General features: G+C 42.8%; 2 protein-coding genes across 2 annotated transcripts in view; one reads left to right on the forward strand and one right to left on the reverse strand.

The window, feature by feature from the left end:
* The window catches only part of frmpd1b (FERM and PDZ domain containing 1b), a 26,141-nt gene extending 13,489 nt beyond the window's left edge, over positions 1 to 12,652 (forward strand). Inside the window, 14 exon segments of the mRNA XM_034134079.1 lie at positions 129 to 174; positions 454 to 558; positions 719 to 814; positions 1,806 to 1,931; positions 2,027 to 2,146; positions 2,790 to 2,923; positions 3,911 to 4,037; positions 4,299 to 4,391; positions 4,595 to 4,777; positions 5,055 to 5,256; positions 5,451 to 6,437; positions 8,063 to 8,769; positions 8,771 to 9,187; positions 9,189 to 12,652. Of these exon segments, the coding sequence (XP_033989970.1) occupies positions 129 to 174; positions 454 to 558; positions 719 to 814; positions 1,806 to 1,931; positions 2,027 to 2,146; positions 2,790 to 2,923; positions 3,911 to 4,037; positions 4,299 to 4,391; positions 4,595 to 4,777; positions 5,055 to 5,256; positions 5,451 to 6,437; positions 8,063 to 8,769; positions 8,771 to 9,187; positions 9,189 to 10,646 (4,801 nt within the window). The 3' untranslated portion in view covers positions 10,647 to 12,652.
* Positions 12,653 to 14,195: 1,543 nt separating this feature from the next.
* Positions 14,196 to 18,212, reverse strand: slc25a51b (solute carrier family 25 member 51b). Its single transcript, XM_034134080.1, has 2 exons — positions 18,087 to 18,212; positions 14,196 to 16,290 (listed from the first exon to the last, which is right to left on the reverse strand). Exon 2 carries the CDS (start codon positions 16,215 to 16,217, stop codon positions 15,279 to 15,281), a length of 939 nt encoding a protein of 312 aa, XP_033989971.1. The 5' UTR covers positions 16,218 to 16,290; positions 18,087 to 18,212; the 3' UTR covers positions 14,196 to 15,278.
* Positions 18,213 to 19,380: the final 1,168 nt, after the last annotated feature.

Consider the following 19,380-nt stretch of genomic DNA (forward strand, 5'->3'; position numbering starts at 1 on the left):
ACTTGACAGCTGGACAGAGAAGATAATGATCTCTCTTTTTTTTGCATGTGCCTACTTCCGTGGGTCTTTGTGTTTGTGTGTGTGTGTGTGTGTTTGTGTGTGTGTGTGTGTGTGTGTTTCCCCCCCAGGGACTTGGAGGACTGTATCAATGTGACCATCCTGCGGCACATGACAGTGAGTACAAAGAAGACATTGATGACCTTACGTCAACACGAACACACAAAACCATTCAAAATGGGTCATCACACTATCCTTCATTAAAACATAAGCTCTTCGTGTTCCCAAACATGTGACTTTAAACCCATGTACTGCCTGCACTCTATATTAAGATTGTAATGTGCTAATCTTAATAAGTGTGTGAGGACCGCTTGCGTCTTATTTGAAATATATAAGTGTGTGTTACTTGGTCTGTGGTCCCATATAATGGGGTTGTTGCGTGGTTACGTGTTGCAGAATCCCAAGTCATCCATCATGTCGGCAGAGAAGAGAGCTCGTCTGAGGAGTAATCCAGTCAAAGTGCGCTTTGCAGAAGAGGTGGTGGTCAACGGGCACACTCAGGTGAAAAAACCTTACATGACACGGCATCAAGGATTCTATATCGTTTTAATCAGCCATTACACAGACTTGTTTTCTAATATGCCATGCTTCATTTTTGTATTTTACGTTTGATATTGATTCCTGTCTAACCACAATGATTTCTCCCACTTCTCTCCATCAGGGGAACTCTCTTCTCTTCCTGCCCAATGTCCTAAAAGTCTATTTAGAGAACGGGCAGACCAAGGCCTTCAAGTTTGACAACAGCACTACTGTCAAGGTGTGTATTAAACAGACTGTAGATATTGAAATCAACCCAATTTGACCCACAACCATAACTCAATATTGGGATGTTTCGCAAAGGGTCTAAACTAAAACAGATCTACATTTAACTCATTTAAAGGCCAAAACTGCTACGAACTGGCTCACCTTACATGAATATGAAATGGCAAGGGTAATTAGATGATGCATCTCACTATTGGCAGTCTCCTGACGAAGCAGCATCATTCTTGGGCGGCTGACGTGTTTGTCAATACCAGTGCACCTGCTGAAAGCCAATGAAAAGACACTTTTGATGTGTTCATTAGTAGGACTAAACCTATACCAAGCTGAATATACCTACTTACTTACTGTAACAAAAGCAACAATAAGACCCAAAATTGAAATGAAAGAGTATAGATAGATTAATCGTGTTCTGTGCTGCCTACGTTAGTGTTTTAATCATTGGCCCCCTCAGTTTTACATAATGATTATGAGACCAAACTAGTGATTCTAGTTGGGAAAGACTAGAAACTAGTGGGTGTGTATCGTAATTAAGCACACCACACGTTTTACAGTTATTGCCCCGAAGGTGTTGAAGTGTGGGTAGGTTTGACATGTAGGAGTTAAAATACAAAACAAAATGATATTGCTTCTGGAGGAGGACGTTATGAAACATATAAAGAGAGGGGAAGAGTGTGTCGTGAGCCAGAGCGCATGTGTTTGTTAGGAGGGCAGAACAGTAGTTTGGGGGAACAGTATACAATCATCATCATTTGATAAGAGATCAATTAGTCACTAACTAAACCCCAGTGTCTGATTTCGTTTTCACAAGCACATTATTATGAGTATTCTTATTCTTATTATTAAAGCCTGTTTTCTATAACAATTTGTATTCCTAGCCAGAGGGAATTGAGAGGGGGGGAATCAGATTTGACCATCTGCCATCAGCAGGCTGTGATATACCATGTTTGTCTAAGGGGGTCTGAACTGTTGTTTTTTCACCGTTCCAGGACATTGTGCTGACTCTGAAGGATAAACTGTCCATCCGGGCCATCGAGTATTTTGCCCTGATACTAGAGCAACAGTACAGCATCACCAAACTACTGCTGCTGCACGAAGACGAGCTCATACAGAAGGTGGGGGTACACGAATCCACACAAACACACACAGTAGTTTAAGATGGTGGTTCATAATAAGTTTAATTTACCTCTATTTTTTTTTCCCTCCCCAGGTGGTGCAGAAAAAAGACTCCCATGACTACAGATGTCTGTTCAGAGTGAGTTTTATCCCCAAGGACCCCATGGAGCTGCTGCAGGATGACCCCTCTACTTTTGAGTACCTCTTTTTACAGGTAGGCTCATTTCCATCTGTCTCACAGAATCCTTTTGTCAATCTTACAGACTTTGTGTCGTTCCTTCAGAGGACCCCTTTCTCTTTCAAATCCATATGGAAACCAGGTTGAAATGTTTAGTTAAAAAAACTCCCATATGCAAATTGTAATCCTTTAATTTGTATTAAATAAATCTGGCAATTTGCCCAAAATCTGCTCCAAAAACCACACAAAAATAGAGCGGGAATCAAAGTTATGAAGATGTTTGGAGTTAACATGCAGTTGCTCCTTTTGTCTTGATCATATTAGTTAAAACCTGTGGTAATCTAATATGTGTGTATATGCTGTGATAAAGCACAGCTTCAGGATTTAATTTAAACCCTGGATTAAAATCTTTAAAGCCACAGTTTGTCTAAAGCCTTGGGAGTGCCACTTAAGTCAAGTTGATTTATTGTTCTATGAGGAGTCTTTGTCTTCTGCTGTGTTTGTTTGTGCTGTATGAGTGGCACTTTGGATGTCCCAGTGTTGGTTTACTTTTAATGATTCTCACAAGCTGTGTATTTTGCAATCTCTGTGCTGTTATGTCAAAAGAGTAAATATAAAAATAAGGTGTTATATTAAGTTGTGCATGTGTTCATTATGCTGGGACTGTGTGTGTTTCTAGAGTGTCGGTGACGTGCTGCGGGAGCGTTTTGCAGTAGAGATGAAATGCAACACTGCACTCCGGCTGGCCGCCCTGCACATGCACGAGAGGCTGGACAGCTGTGGACAGACCAGGGCCTCCATCAAGAGTATTACGTGAGTCATGTGCATTTGTTTTTGCTTGTCTTGTAAGGGTCACACTGGAGGGAATCCTAATTTGTGACAGGTTAAGGTCTACTCTGAAAGCCAAATCTATTAATGTGACTGGATTCTTGTGGGGACCAAACGTTTCTCTTTGGGTGTTCCAAGTTTCCTTCTTTCTGTCTTTTTTTTCACATTTTAAAAGCTATAACTTCACAAACACAAGGCAACACAAATCCATTTCCCACGGACGTACTGACCCGAAAGAAAAGGAAAACAATAACTACAGATATTACATGCTGTAAGGTCTGCTAACTGATTACCTCTGAGATCAGACCTCAGACTGTATATTCTCAACAATATAGTGTGTGTGTGTGTGTGTGTGTGTGTGTGTGTGTGTGTGTGTGTGTGTGTGTGTGTGTGTGTGTGTGTGTGTGTGTGTGTGTGTGTGTGTGTGTGTGTGTGTGTGTGTGTGTGTGTGTGTATATACACATTACTGAATGTTACATTGCTGACACAACATTGGGGCTAGCTATACAAAAATAACTTATTTTATTAAGGCTTAGGTGCAAAGTCAAGCTATAGGTGAGGGTTTTCTACATATGGACCCGGGGAAACATACAATGAACCGTGGGAAATTGCTTTTACATTTCTTTTTAATCTGTGTCGTATTATAAGGTTGTTGGGCTGGGGAAATAGAAACCAAAGATACTCTCTGTGATGCTAAAATGTATCAAAACACATAAGCCAGCTATATTATGAGGCCTTTAGCTATGTCATACTGCGTGTTTCTTACATATCCTACAGTTCTACATTTGCTTTAGCTTTTTATGAGTCCCAGCCTCCCTCCACTTCACATGTTGCACCAATATTAAGTGGTTTTGGGTCAAATAAAGCAAGTGCATATAGGTACTGTAATTCAATTTCATGTCAAATTCCAGGAGGCTACAGAGTTCTTCATTATAGGTGTGTTTTATATTCCTGTGTGTGTGCTGGTGACAGGAGGGAGTTTGGCATGGACAGCTTCATCTCTCCCACACTGCTGAGCAACATGAGGGAGAAGGACCTGAGGAAAGCCATCAGCTATCACCTCAAAAAGATCCAGTCCCTGCTCGAGCCGCGTCAGAAGGTACATACAGACTCATGTGTGGTGGGCTGTGGTGGTAAGGTGACTACAGGTTAGGTTAGACCTTGGCTAGGAGGGTGAACACGAATATTAGATCTAAGGCCTGGGTAATGTTTATGCGGAAATAAGTGGAGCATATTCCCTGTGAAGGAAATAGTTTTGGTCAGCGAGTCTTCCATAACAGCCCCCCATGGTTTTCGTTTCCTTGCTCTCTGCCTCACTGTCATTCCTCTTTCTTCTTCTTTGCTCACTGCTGTGTTTTAGGTCATTTCTGCGAGTCAGGCTCGGTTGGCCTACCTCACTCAGCTGGGAGAGCTCATTTCATATGGGGGACGGTCCTACACAGCTACGATGATGGTAAGAGAATATCAGCTGGTGGTCTGTTTGTAAAGGGATATATTTACACCTTGATTCAGTCTTGGATCTATATTGCAAATTTGATACTATGTTATCTTTCATATATTTGCATCTCTTCATTTTTCCTCCATATTCTACCGCTTCCTTTTTTGTTTCTCCGTCGTGTCTCATTATATAACATACTCACTGTCATCCACCCTCAGCTTCAGGACAGGGAGGTGTTGGTCAGCCTGCTGGTGGGAGCCAAGTATGGGATGAGTCAGGTAATCAACCACAAGCTCAACATGATCTCTACGCTGGTGGAGTTCAGCAGCATCAGCCGAGTGGAGCTGCTGTCGGAGTCGGACAAAGTCAGCCTACTGCGCATCTCACTGCACGACATGAAGGTGAGGAAGACACTGCAGATACTAGACTCTATTATTCATAAACATGTAGGAATTCACACACTGACACAGATACACAAAAAGGACTCATCACACACAATATAGGTCAAGCATTTCTCCTTCAATACACCAACAGAATACCTAAGTGCTAGCTTTATAAAGTGAATTCATTGGACTCAAAGGTGTCTCTCTCTCCCTCTTTCTCCCCCTTCCATTCCCTTTTGTTCCTTACCCTCTTAATCACTTTACCTTATCTTCTGCAATGCCCTCCCCCTTGCAGCCATTTGCCTTATTGATGGACTCTCTGGCAGCCAAAGACTTAGGGTGTCTGCTAGGAGGCTACTGCAAACTCCTTGTGGATCCCAGTGTCAATGTCTTCCGTCTGGGGCGCCCAAAAGTGAGGGTGCACCGAATTCCTGCTGAAGAAGGTGTGTGTGGGAGGTTCGCCGAAATACAGGGCGTGTGCTATGAGTCCCTAACAAGTGAGCACAAACTGTTTCACTTTTAAAAAAAATCTAGTTTTGGGCTTGGCCATTTCATAGATAATTCTCACATCACATACTGATGTCACCAGCCAGTACGGGTACCGTTAAAAAAGCCTGCCACGTAATATAATATCATAATATTTTAAAACGTATTATTCTCTTACTAACATGTATTTTTCTGGTTTTATTAGGTTATGTGTCTCGGTGCTGCAGTGACTCAGATGACTCGACAGATGAGGACGACCCAATGGATTCTCAGAATTACAAACGGCCAGACCCAGCAAGTCAGGACTGGGAAGAGAGGAGGCGAGAGGAGGAAGAGAAGAGGAGAGAGGAAGAAAGAAAAGAGAGAGAGGACCACAAAGGCAAACAGGAAGTGAAGATAATAGTGACTACAGAAAGTATGGAAAATGAGGGTGAAGAGGAAGAAGGAGCAACAGGAAGCGGTCTGCGTACATTTAGTATTATGGATGAAGAAATGAACGTGGAGACCAACTGGTACCACACGGACCCCCGGGTCACCAGCAGCTTCTCCAGCTTGTCCAGTGGCTCCATCAGTGCTGCGCTGGAGGAGAGCAGCGCCTCAGCCAAAGCCCCGTCTCGTCTGGATGCACAACGGGGAACACGCACAAGCGAAGATCTACCCAGCTTGGACGTCCACCATCCCTACCTCCTGGAGCCAAAACGCCATCAAGGGCCCTTGCGACCCACCAACCTCAATTACCGTGGCAATGACAACTCCTGCCTTTGCTTCGCTGAGCTCTCCAAGGCAGATTTCCTCCCCAGCCCACCTGAGGCGACTAGTGAGGATAATGATGATGACGATGATGATGATGAGGAGGAGGAGGAGGAAGAGCTAGGATTGGGAGGATTAAGACGCATTTCTAAGATTCCTAGTTCAAGAGATTTAAGAATGATTGACAGCATACCCTTTGACAGATCACCCATTAAAAGAAAGAAGAAGACCCCTCCCAAAGTCCCAATAAGGACAAGTTCGATTCCTTCGGACAAAGAAAGAGAGGCTGAGCACCGCCTCTCCAAAGACGAAGAAGGTCTATTCCTGACGCCTTCACCCAATCCCAAACCAGCTCTTTTGGGCAAAGAGGCTGTCTCAGAGTCTGAAGATGAGTTTTTTGATGCACAGGAGAGATTTACTCCTCCAGTTCCTGATATATCAGGTGAGTTCACAGCATGTTTGTATGACTTTGCAGATGAATGAAACAGTCTGTCTTTGCAACGTTTTGTGAAGTTACTTTGTCTAAAAGGGTATGTTAGGGCAGTGGTTCTCAAACTTCTTTCAATAATGTACCCCCTTTGAAAAAGAAATTCAGCCTAGTACCCCCTGATCAGCGCAGAAACAATGTGTTAGGGAATAAAAGCCTATATAAAGAGGGAGAGTACAGAGCTGCACCATCAGTGTCTGAGTCATTAAAACAACAACCTTGTAACTGAGAAACACTTAAATGCTACATTTCAAATGTTTACAATCCATCACTAAATTCATGGCAAACCAATTTCAACATCATGCAATAACACTAAGATGACATTGAACTGATCTTTTTAATAAGTTGTACTTACAATTTAGTGAGAAACATAGGCTTGTGCTTCCCTGAGGATCATGAGGCAAACTACAGTTATTACACTTCGCGTTTTGAAATATGTGTAACTCCCACACTGCTCAAACTTCATTACTTTTCCTAAAATTGGTATATTTATTTATTTTGAGGCGTGGGGAATGAAGAGAAACAAATATATGAGAATTTTATGAGCATGGGATTTTGACCCCTCATATAAACATATGCATAATAGAGTGCCACAGTGACGCGTCCTAAAACCCGGAAGTAAGCTGCGCATGGGTTCCTTCGACAAAAAAGCAACGGGATTTCTCCATAGAATTTTGGAAAATAGCTGGAAATAAGGTCTGTGGTTGACACACATTTAAGAGACGGATCACGTTTTGTTCAGTCGGATAATCTCCACATGTCTACCCTACGTTTATAATTTTCGAATCATAAATGTAATCGATAGATAGATTTATGATCGATAGATTTATGATTGTGGCACTCTATGCTGCGCTATACTTTGCGGCCACACGCCGTTGCCAAGCAACGCTTATTGTTTAGGTCCTTTGATAAGCAGGCAGTCATATCATTAACTAGAACTAGCAAGATCTGATAGATTTGGACATAAACGCGAGTGAAGTATAACCGGACGCGAGAGAAAGATCAGAGATCAGAGATCAGATCAGCTGCTGCTGACGGAAAACACACAGCTCTTCCGGATCACAGCTCCCCCGCTGTGACGGACTGGTGAGCGGAGCAAAATACACTAAGAGTTACACCTAACACACTTAGCTAGTTTATCTACTCTGGAACTAGCTAAACTAGTTATACATTTATTTATTCTTTACTGTCGGCTCGGCTTATTACAGGTTCAGCGAGCTGCACGAGACTGACGGGCTGTCAGGAGAGAGAGAGGAAAAGAGAGCACCCCGTTTATTTTTCCCATTTTATTATCCAGAATTACTGCAAACTTTTGAATGAAGTAGTTAATCTACTATTAGTAGTTTGTTTAAATGCATTACTTATGTTTTTTTTTCTTCATTAACATAAAATAAATCTCACGTACCCCCTGCAGTACTCCAACGTACCCCTAGGGGTCCACGTACCCCCATTTGAGAACCACTGTGTTAGGGTATTTTATGTGAAGGCAACATGAGACATTAATGTAATTAAAGGAGGTATAAATTCACTGATGCCCTTCTCTTACCGTCCTGTCCTTTTGATTTGTTTCTCTCTCACAGACGCTGAACTGGCTGACCGGCGAAATGCTAATCGGTTGAGTGGAGGCTGGAATGGTCCTCTAGCTGTCCCGGGGAAAGAGCCATCCTCCCCCATTGCAAATAAAGGAAAATCCTCTCAAATCAAACGAGAAGTGGAGACACCTAAAGGCCCTGCAAATGCACTTACTAACCAACAGCCCAGTCCCCCAAAGCCATCTCAAAAACCTGAAGTTAAGGTCAAACCACTATTGGCACCTAAGCCCCAGCTGCCTCCCAAACCTCAGATCATTCCTCCCAAATCCCCCCAGCATGGGAGATCATATGCCCACTGCAATGGGGATTCCTCTGGACGTTTGTCATCTGAACTTTTGGAAATGGAGCCAGACACCATGGAGTTCAAGTCTGTTACATCCGGTGCAGGTGGACTGCCTCTCACATCAGCCCTGATTACAGCAGTGCGTTGCAGCAGGCAACCACTACCCATTACAGCACTGCAAACTGAGGAAAACACAAAGAGGCAAGAAAACGGCCCAAAAAAGAATAAAGATCTCACGCAGGAGACTGGAGCGCATGTTGTTTCCAATGACAAAACATTCATGTCTGATGAAAAAGAAACTAAAGTTGAAGGGAAGATAAATGGGACTGCTGTACCCATGAAAAAGCCACCAAACCTTCCCCTGATCCCTCGCTCTAATTCAGGTACAAAGCCATCCATTCCCCCTCCAGTGCCCCCCCAAACCCACTACTCCCACCAATCTTCACCCCTTATCATTACCGGCTAGCTCTCCAGTCTCCCCAACTGATCCATCCAAAGGGATCTTTAAGGACAGCGTTAGTCCGCAAAATGGGATCCACCCTTGGAGCAGCCGCAATGGCAGCGTCCAGTCGGGATCCAAGAGGGTCTCTCTGAGTCATGAAAGCTTGTCACCTAAAAACACAGATACACCTCCCCCCCTTACCACCTCGCTCACTTCCACCAACTCCACAGGTGTTGGGGGCCTTGAAAGCAGAGAGCCTGGCAGATCTGGATCAGGATCAGACCTGAGGACCAGCTCCTCCAGCCTGGGAGGCAGACTGCCAGCTTCTGCCCTGAGGGGGAAGATCCAGGCTCTACCTTGGTACATGACCCGTTCCCAGGAGATTTTGGGGTACTCTTGACTATCCCTCTACCAGCTCCATCAATGGAGATACATCTGGATTTGGTTCTGGCTTGTCTGTAGCCAGCGGTTTATCAGACTTAAACAGGACCCCAGTCAAGGAAAAAGAAGCAGTGAGCTCAAAGCTAGAAGCACGAAGGAACATTTTGGAGGACGGAGCTGAGGTTGTCATAGCCACCATCAAAGAGGCCCAGGATGTGACCTCACACATGAAAAAGGCCAACGGGACAAACGGCTCCCACCCTAACCTGACCCTCAAAGGGAATAGTTTGCACAGTGGCAGTGTATCATCGGAGCAGCCTCAGTCACGGTCCCACTCAGCAGTCGGGTTAGGAGGTGTGTCCAGCATGCAAATTGGAGGGGACTCGCCAACATCCTCACAAGCTGACACCACACCCCCACAGCAGCACCGCGAGGCTTGTGGCTGCCGAACCGTTTACGCCAACTGTTTCAGTGGAGAAACTGAGGATAGTATAAGCTTTGACGAGGAGCTAACCGTTTACGAGTTCTCCCGCCGCACACGCCCTAAACCTGCCCGACCCCCAACGGTCTCTCCTCCAACACCACCCTCTCCAAAGCCCAATATTCTGTCGCTGCTGAGGGACAACCCACGCCCGCTCTCTACTTTCTCTACTGCCTCCTCTGAAATCAGTCCCCTAGTTTCACGACCGGTTTCCCCCACAAACTCATTTAGTGGACCTCTTCATACACTTACCAACAAAAACTATGGTGGGCTCAAGGGAGGTTTTGCCTCCTTACGTCAAGATATAGACCAACTCCTTCTAGTCTTAGAGAGGGGAGAACTGGAACAACCCGAACAAACTGTTCTAGACTCAAAGCAGGATATAACAGGCCTAAATGTAGGGCCGGACCTTAATCACAATGGTACTGAAGGCAGAACTACCCCAGTACCGGACCCAAATTGTACTGGGTCAAGCACAGCCGCCATGACAGAGGCCGAGAGGAATCTACTCCAGGCGGAGGCTCGGCGATTGGCATCTGGCTGTCAGCGGGCCACACGTGTTGGCTGGGCTCCTGATGAAGCCCTACGTTCCTTATCTAACAGTTTCAGCGCCCTGGTTCAGTTGTCAGCAGCCTGCCTGCGAACAAACCCTTGCCCTGGTTGTGAGCTCTGCCATAACGCCAGCCTGGGCCACGGGGATGAGGATGATGACAGCCAGGAGGCCATGGACAAGCTGAAAGAGATAGTGGGTCTATATAGAGAGTTTGTTGGGGCTGTTGAGACAGCTGGAACTGGGTCTGGGGTTGGGGGTAAGAGTGGGGGCCACAATGGATCTGGACAGGGTCAGGGGGAGAGTGACGGGGTGAGGCTACTAGCCAAACGCTGCACTGTTCTCATCTCGTCCGTTTTTGCACTCACACAGCTCTTCCGGACACGCACACCAGACACAGCGGACACGCCTGGACACGTACCTCTCAATTTTTGACCTGTGAACTTGTACCCACTAATAACCCACTAACTCTATAGGTGAGCCAAGAGGAAACAGCACAGAGCGATGTGGTGTGTAACCCCTATGTTCTTGTACAGTAAGTGCCATGCACACCACAGCACACAATCTCTAACCTACAATACACAAACTCACATGGACAACACACATCAAACAAAACTGTAAACAAAGAGAGAAAACGTTGTTGCTTGGCCTCTTCTTGGACGCATATGGACTATGCATTTGTACATTATGAATTTTATAATTATCTTATAATTCTCTTATTTTATGATACGATATGTGTATGTATGTAAGGATGGATTACCCATGTATGTATTTATGTATTTATTTTTACAATATTTGCACCATGGTCTGTGATGTTCAGGTCTCCGGTGGAAAAAGAAACTATGGATGTCACTGGAATTTTGAATTGTCCTTCTCTTTGAGACAGTATTATGTTATCTTTTGCTGCTTTAAAGGTTTCTCCACTCCACAAGGTGTAATCTGTAAATTGTCATTTTTCAAGTTTAGTATAGCAGTACGTTTTACTGACAAACAAAACATATATACTTATCACACTTGCAAAATACAGGTATTAACTGATTTGTTTTGTATGTGCACCTTTTTAACAATTTAGTTTTTCAAAACTACAGTTACATATGAATGGGATACAAAACTATACCATTACAAAGCAGGGAGAGCACTTTTGACTGTTACAGATTGCACCTTTTTATGAGACACATACCCTTGTGTAAAGTGTTTTTTCTACCCTTTCCCTGGCCCTGGCTGACTCTGAGTGAATGGATCTTGGACATACTCCCATTACCCCAACATATGCAGTAATATAACATTAATCTAGTTTTCATCCAAAGGACATGACATATATATTTTCTGGGAATGTGTGGATGAGCCTAGGAAGCAAAACAGGGGACCTTATTTATGTAGTTGAAAAAAAGTTTTCACTAGGCACAAGGGTGACTGTTAAACTATGTCCAGATGTAGCAAAGATCCAAAGTCTTAAAACAGTGAGCCACTACTGTTCCCCACTACGGTTTCCTCTATGGGTGCACCACCACACTAATAACATGCTGACTGACAGATGCTGTATGCTGGGGTCAGAACTGTAGATATACATGTATATCTCTGTGTCCTATTCCGTCTCTACCTTAGTTTATGGCTATGCAAACATAAACCCCCCCACCCCCCACATACTGCATCCTTGTTTCTTTGTGCTAACTTAAAAACAACAATAGCTGCATTATGTTTGTCTGAATATAATGGATGCATTTTATGTTTGCAATGTTGGCTTTGTCGTGTTTCAGGAAATCCTACTGCATTATGGATTGCAACATGGTGCAAAGTTGCATGGAATTAGCATTTGTTAATATAAAGACTCCTGTCTATACTGATGTCTGTGAATTGTCAGTAAATGGATTACATTGCTCGATCAGTTTGCTGATGTACAGTGTCCACTAAAATGTCACATGATGCCAACTCATTAGATGATTTGTCCAATTTATTGGAGCCAACTAAGACAACAAGAGGGTTCTTAAGCAGTTGCTTATACAAATATGATAAGGGGATTAGCCAAATAAAAGACTGCGTAAATGTTCAGAGACAGCTGGTGAGGAGATAGTCGGTATATTTAATATCCAAATAGGTGACTGAGAGACTTTTTGTAAACGTGGCTATGCTTGAAAATAAGAAGGCAGGTCTTTTGTGTGAGATGTCAGCGCTTCCACTCGCCACAGAGGTTCAGCACCAGTGTCCATCACAGCACTAATATCAAAAGCATCTGTAGTTGTCCATCAAGCAGGCCCGAACAGTAAAGAGTGCCTGTGTCACCTACTTGTTTTGTTTCTGTATGGTAAAACTGTCTAACGCGTTTCATTTTAAAAGAGGACATTGTGTTTCTACATGAGCAGTCACTTTTCCGTACCCACGTACAATAAAGTCTATGTACCAAGAAATGTATTGTTTGGGAATAAATTACACATTGACTTTAATGAAGTTAAATGTCTGGGTTTTTGTCTATACAACAGTTATCAACTCATGTCATGTTACAACTTTCAGTTCTTCAAAGCTCCCTCCCTAAATATTAAACTTGAAATCAGGTCATAAGACATCCAATTCACCACCCTGGAAAAACACCTCTCGGTCTAAACAGCCGTTGTATTTATACCATCACTGGACTACTAATACTGCTAATGAGGATTACTGACGGATTTCTTTTCAACCATTGAGTTATACTTCCGAGAAAGGCAGTGTTTTTCAATGTATGGGGGCGCCTAGGCCTACTTTCTCTCTTTTGGTACTGGGAATGTCTCTTAAATTATTCAGAGCTAGAGTGCAACATTTTCACTTCTATTTTTAAAATACTTTCTTAAATATGAATGAATTTTGAGTGGAAAACGGTAAGATTTCATTTAAGATCATAGTCTGACAGACATTTGTTAAAAGGAAAGGCAACATCCAAAGAGCTGAGCGGTTTTCTAACAGCTCAACCCTCTCTGATCCAAAGTCCCCATGTCAGATTGCCCTTAATCTGATCACTATCCGCAGTCTGATTTCTTGACACAGTAATCTAGAAAAGTCGCATGTAAAAAAGAAAACACGGTCTGGAAGTGTAGACCTGCTGTGAGAGCTATTTCTATAGTCAAGAAAGTGACAGAAATGACAGATAGGGGTGTTGAACTAAAGAGTGTACTGGAGTGTTTGCCTCATCCTTCATTTTGATCCAGTGTCAGGTCTGTTCAGCTTGACTACCAAACTCTATTGTACCGGTAATGCCGTTTGTATGATTGATTATGAAGAAGGGATTTAGTACACACGGTATGAGTCACTTTGAGGATGGCACAGTGCACATAAAGCACAAAGAAGCCGTTCAGTGTCAAAAGGTGCCTCTATTACACGAGTAAACCATATGATTTTTAGCATATTCTCTTGAGAAAACATGTCATGTATCTCAGTACACACCCACATAACAGACGTGTTCACTGTCAACATGTTTAATAGATTGTTTAAACATTTCATTTGGTTGCAATTAGTCATTTGATGTTTTCATAGTGATTTGGTGACTCGTGCTACAGAAAAGTTAGTAATTATAAACAGCGTTATTTAACATTAATGAAGGTGTCCCACTATCAGAAGATAATTCAATACTATTGGAGAGAAAGCCTTGGAAAATCCCGGAAAGATGCTCAGGTAACAGCACACTGTGGACAGTTCAGAATGAAAAGGATTGGAGAAATAGGCCAAGTGATCCATTTACATGGCAGCTTGAGCTTTTTGTGCCACTGAACATGACCCTCTGCCTCAGTCTTCTCTCAGCACCATTACTCAGTTCAGTCTCTCTCTCACTCAATGTCCAGGCAGCATGCCTTTCCTCTTCGGGCTGTCGTACCCAGCGAGAGCTGCGGCATGGTGACAGCGTCTACTCAAGCTTGAAATCTGAGCCCATTATGTCAACAGATGTTACAGACAGAGAGGAGAGCAAGCGTGAGAGAAGAAAGATTTAAAAAGAGGGGAAAGAGGGAGGTTACATGTATAAAAAGGTGATATTTGAAGTTTATTAAACTGGAAAAAAACATTTAGGAGCACTACTTTCAAAAATCAATGAACAAAATAAATGCCCACACATTTCAAAAGGTATTCTTCTGGAACTGCAAAGGTTTTGTAAAATTAAAATAAAAACAAAAATGTTCTGTGGTGTAAAGATTGAACACATTTTTCCTTTGTAATTATACAAACAAGACAAGATCTGGGTGTAACTGTGTTTTACTGACATCAACGGGCACTTCTCAAAACTCAAACAACACATGCCAGGAGCACTTTATGAATCAAACAAAGACTAATTGTGCCTGAAAGAACATTACATTTTGAATCGGCAAACAAAACTAAAATCATGTGTAAAAGGAGGAACTGTTTAAAAAAGCCTGACAGTATTTCCAAGAACATACATCACTCACACTTATTTCAACAATTTCTGAAATGATAGATTTTTGATCATATCCTAATTATATAGGCTGAATAGTTTGATGGAGCACAAATAGAAATAATACAGCCAACTCTATATGTTATTACACTCTTCTTGCCAGAACATCTTGGGGTATTTCCATTGTCAAAAGTACAAAAGTGATTGAGTTAAGGGGCAGAAAGCAGCCCGACAGAGGAAATACTCTTGGTCAAACAAACAGACGCATGTTGTCCACAAAGCAGCACAGCACATACGACGAAACAGTTAATCTATTGAACTAACTTTTGCTTGAAACTGTGGGAAAAAAGCGCTAAAATGTTGTTTGCTCAACAACATGTTTGAACAGAGAGCAAACAAGGGCATTTTAATTGGACCCTGGCACAAGTTTGTATAGGCTAAAGCTCGTGTCTTGTTTTAAATACTGACAACAGTAAATAGTCATGGCATGTGGCAGGTGGGTTATCTTACACTGACTGTTGGCCCCTGTTAGAAGTGCAACTATGTTGCAGTCTTTCAGTCTGTGTGCCCCCAAAAAATGTGCCAGACCGCAAGTACATCGGCTTTACTTGACGGTTTCCTTTCTTCTCAACAAATGACTCTCAAACTTTACACAGGATTTTCCCTTTAAATGCTTTCTCTGGCTCTCTATATCTCTATTATGACAGCTCCTTCAGCAGCAGCTCATAGGTGGCATTAATGATCCCCCAGGAGAGCAGTGAACGGTGGTAGTTGAGAGTGGCCCCTCTGAAGAGCATGGCAACACTGCCGCCCCTTTCTCTCCACACTGTTAGCAGCACCTGCCTGCAAGGCTGGAAGGCTCCACCCACCTGAGACTGGGCCCGGGACTTGACCACATTTAAGGGATAGAACATAATGCCAAGGGCTGCCCCCAACAACCCTCCACATACAAAATCACTTGCCATGTGACCTGCCCGGCTATTGACTTCTGGGAGCTGCTCCTTGATGGGCCCACGGAGCCCGAAGAAGAGCACATTGCTGGGGCCGTTACGAATAAGTATAGGCACCAGGCCACGGTAGCACTCTCTGACACCATGCTCAGTCACTAGTGTACGGAAGGTGTGGACTGTGTTTTTGAAGCGCCCGTGGTGACGATGGTCTTGTAAAAGAGTCTGCACACGCTCAAACGGCGTCAGGACGGCCTCTGCGGTTCCTGCCAACGCTGCAGCAAAGCTCCGGGTTGCCAGCTCCGGTATACCGCTGCCAGCGGCCCGGTCTAGTAAGACTCTAGAGAAGTCCTCGTACAGGCCAAACATGATGGCCACTGTAGTGCTCTTCTGGAGCAGCGGGGGCAGCAGACCCCGATACAGATTCCTCAGCCCATCCCTCTGCAGCTGCTGCACCGCCTCAGTGGCCAACACACCGTGTAACTGTTGGCGGAACAGCACCTTCTGGATGGGGAAAGTCACCACGATGTTGGTAAAAGCTGCAACCGAGCCGCAAAAATAGTGTTTCCCTTGGGTGCCCAGCCTGGCACCCAGAGCTTGAGCGGACAGCAGGGAGTAGCCCCCTTTTGTCAGGGCGGGCGCAGGCTGAGGGGTCCTGGACGACTCCGAGTCCATGGTGCTGACAGCCATGGGAGGCTCAGAGCTCCACAGCCTGGTCCTCCATCTTCACATCAGCAACACACTCTTCTGTAAAATATACACCCTGTGAAAGAGGAAAAATATCAGATATTCATATTAATATAAAATACACTCCTGATTATTATTCATTTGATAGTGTGACAGTTAAGGGATCCCCATACACATAATTCACACAATATATTTCCTTCCATATTTTATTATCACATGGCCAAAATCACTGGAAAATTCCAACAAAAAAAGCGATTGATTAAATATCAAATAAACACACAACTGCAATCTCGTAAATATGAAAATAGCTCCATTTAGATATCTTCCAACAACATGTATAGTGATACAATATATTTGTGAAGATTCTCTCTCTAATATGATATATACTGTTGGGTTGTACATTAAATGGCCTGTACAAGCTACATGTTGCCTCAAAACTGTTTAACACCTTCAGCCATCTGCTTTCCACTTCTAAAGCCATGTATTTGCCCTACCTGGCAACTGATAAGAGTATTAACACGTTTACAATAGTTAGGGATTGATAAGCTTTGTAGGACGACAGTATAGAACTATAGGCAGCAGAAACACTAGGTTTAACATACTACATTACAAAGCACCATATATTCAACCTTAACATTTAAAGTATTTAAGAGGCTAGTGGCCCACCCTGCCATATGCAATAGAAACAACAAATCTTCTCAAATGAAAGCAACCTCCTATCTACATTTAAAATAAAAGTATAAATACATTCAGTGCTTAAAGAAAGTTGTGTGGGAGTTGTCTAATTATAGACCAAGGAGGCCATATAGACCATATAGTAGTGGCAAAAGCTTTGAGGTCACGAGAGGTCATAGCATGTTAACCAAAATATCTCTCCAGAAATCCTTACACACATTTGCAGTCAGTATGACAAACCTGCCACATGGCAACTGACCCGTGAGAACCAGTTTTGTAATGTCCCCAGGTTTAAAGTATGAGACATTTGTTCAAAACATGGAAGCTTTGAAGTGTCATTTCAGCACACCAGCAACCACATGAAGGTGTTTCACCACTAACCAGTAAATTATACATATAATATGATAAGTATAACAGCCAACACTATTCATTCAGAGTTTATATAATTTCGGATAGTGGAGTTATGTTATGTTTCTGAGATTATATTTTCCTGTGTCACGTTTGAAAGGCAGCAAGCAAATATTAGTCAACACATTTTAAAATGTAAAAGTCAACCAGGTTATAATAATAATTTAACCTAATCAACAGATTTGAGCAGATGACAGTTTCCCATTCACGTAATCTGTTGTTCTTCCATTACTGCATCTTACGCCCTCTCCTTGTTTTTGATACTTCCTGTATATTAGCTTGCCGTGACATGCCTGTTTTCCTAGCATGATCTCTGACAGTCACATAGACTATATAGATAGATATAACTCACACATACATTAAAGCCTAATATCATCAAATGTTTAAATTACAGTAAGGGTACGAAACAATATTAGTTACTGTTAAAATCCACAAATCAAAGGGCTAGCATGCTTAGCTCAAAAGCTAACTCACACACCCTAGGCTGCTCAGCCAACATGGCTAATAGACAGTTAGCTTGACGGTGTTAATGACAGGGTCTACTCGGCTGTGTAGGGAATACACTATCACATTTGGGATTAAGTTAGAAAGATGACACGACAACAGAGTCAGATATAAAGGTTGTATGCTAACACAAAATATATGTCAGCCTAGCATGCTAAGTGACTAGCATTACAGAGTCAACACGGACAAACGCTACGTGTTGATGATTGGTTGGGACTTCTTTGACAGCGACTGGGTAGAAACAAGCATTTCTAGTTTTGATCGGGCTCATAAATAAGTATTTACCTGGAGGGCAGTTTTCTGCAGGGTACTTGGGTCACAACAGCTGTAGGTCGTGTCTGTCTGGGCTGCAGCAGCAGGTGACCGCGAAGACGCGCATGCGCAGTTATGCAGATCTGAAGTTATCTGCACACGTAAAAAAGAAATACCATATTCAATTAAACAACATTTATTTAGGCATATATTACTCCTCTGTGAGTTTCCAACACCTTATCCTCATTTTTTTCTTAGTAACCCTTCAAAATATTTTCCTTTCTAGCTACTCTCAGCCAATGATGATGTGTTCAATACATGTTCAGTATTTTCACCTAAATAACAATGCGAATCCGGAAAAAAAAGATTGAAAAGAAGGTAAACGGGTAGCTTCGTTTTAAATATGTTTCTTTCTCAAAACTGTAAACATAAAAGCGACTACAATTGTTTTTTTCCCGTCTGTTTCGCTCTTTACACCTTTTAAGTGGCCAAAGGACCTTTGGAGCGAGGCGGAACTCTCGGAAGTGATTTCAAAACAAAAGCCCTCGTCTGGTAAAAAACACTTAATCTCTCGCTCTCCCTCTCAGAGACTGTATTGATAAAACTAGTATTATAGAGGGCGGGATGACTTTCACAGTTCGGTAAAGTTAGAAAGATAATGACGGATTCAAACTCGATGGATCAATAATTAACCCTTTATCTATCGTTAAGTGTCTTTTAGCTAGAGGGCCTTTGTTTTGAAATTACTTCCGAGAGTCCCGCACCGCCCCTCTCTCCAAAGACCCCTGTGGCCCCGAAGTAAAGAGCAAAACCAAAAAAAGTCGCCTTTCTGTTTACTGGTTTAAGAAAGAAGAACAAATAAGAGGAAGATACACGGATTGAGTGGACTTGAAGTATGAGCAGTTGACAGTGTTGTTTGAAATAAGGTTGCAAACGGTTCAAACGGTCAGAATTGACTCGCGTCGTTTTTTTCGTAAAGCAGGATGTAGCGACAGTTTTACGACTGTGTCGCGACGTCATTATTGTAACGTTAAGAGATCTGCTGGTAAATAAAGGATTAGGTTTGCCTGGTAAATTTAAAAACGGCCTATAATTGCTCTCTTTTCTCTTCATATTCATGGTTGTTACATTTCTATGAGATATTCCATAACATTAGCACGATCTGGTAAACAGTTGGAGCAAAGATGACAGCTGCAAGTCAGCTAGCTTCGTGTTGCTAACTATATAATATAGCTGTATTTAGACAGTTCTGTTTAGCGTAACGTTGGCTAACTGTTACATACTGCAACCGAAATATATCCACCGAGACGTGTCCGTATGTAGGACA

This window comes from Trematomus bernacchii, unplaced genomic scaffold, assembly GCF_902827165.1.
Source record: "Trematomus bernacchii unplaced genomic scaffold, fTreBer1.1, whole genome shotgun sequence".
In the NCBI taxonomy this organism is placed as follows: domain Eukaryota; kingdom Metazoa; phylum Chordata; class Actinopteri; order Perciformes; family Nototheniidae; genus Trematomus; species Trematomus bernacchii.

What these genes read in the sequence shown, in the direction of transcription:
- slc25a51b (XM_034134080.1), bottom strand. Translation starts at nt 16,217, where the DNA reads ATGGCTGTCAGCACCATGGACTCGGAGTCGTCCAGGACCCCTCAGCCT.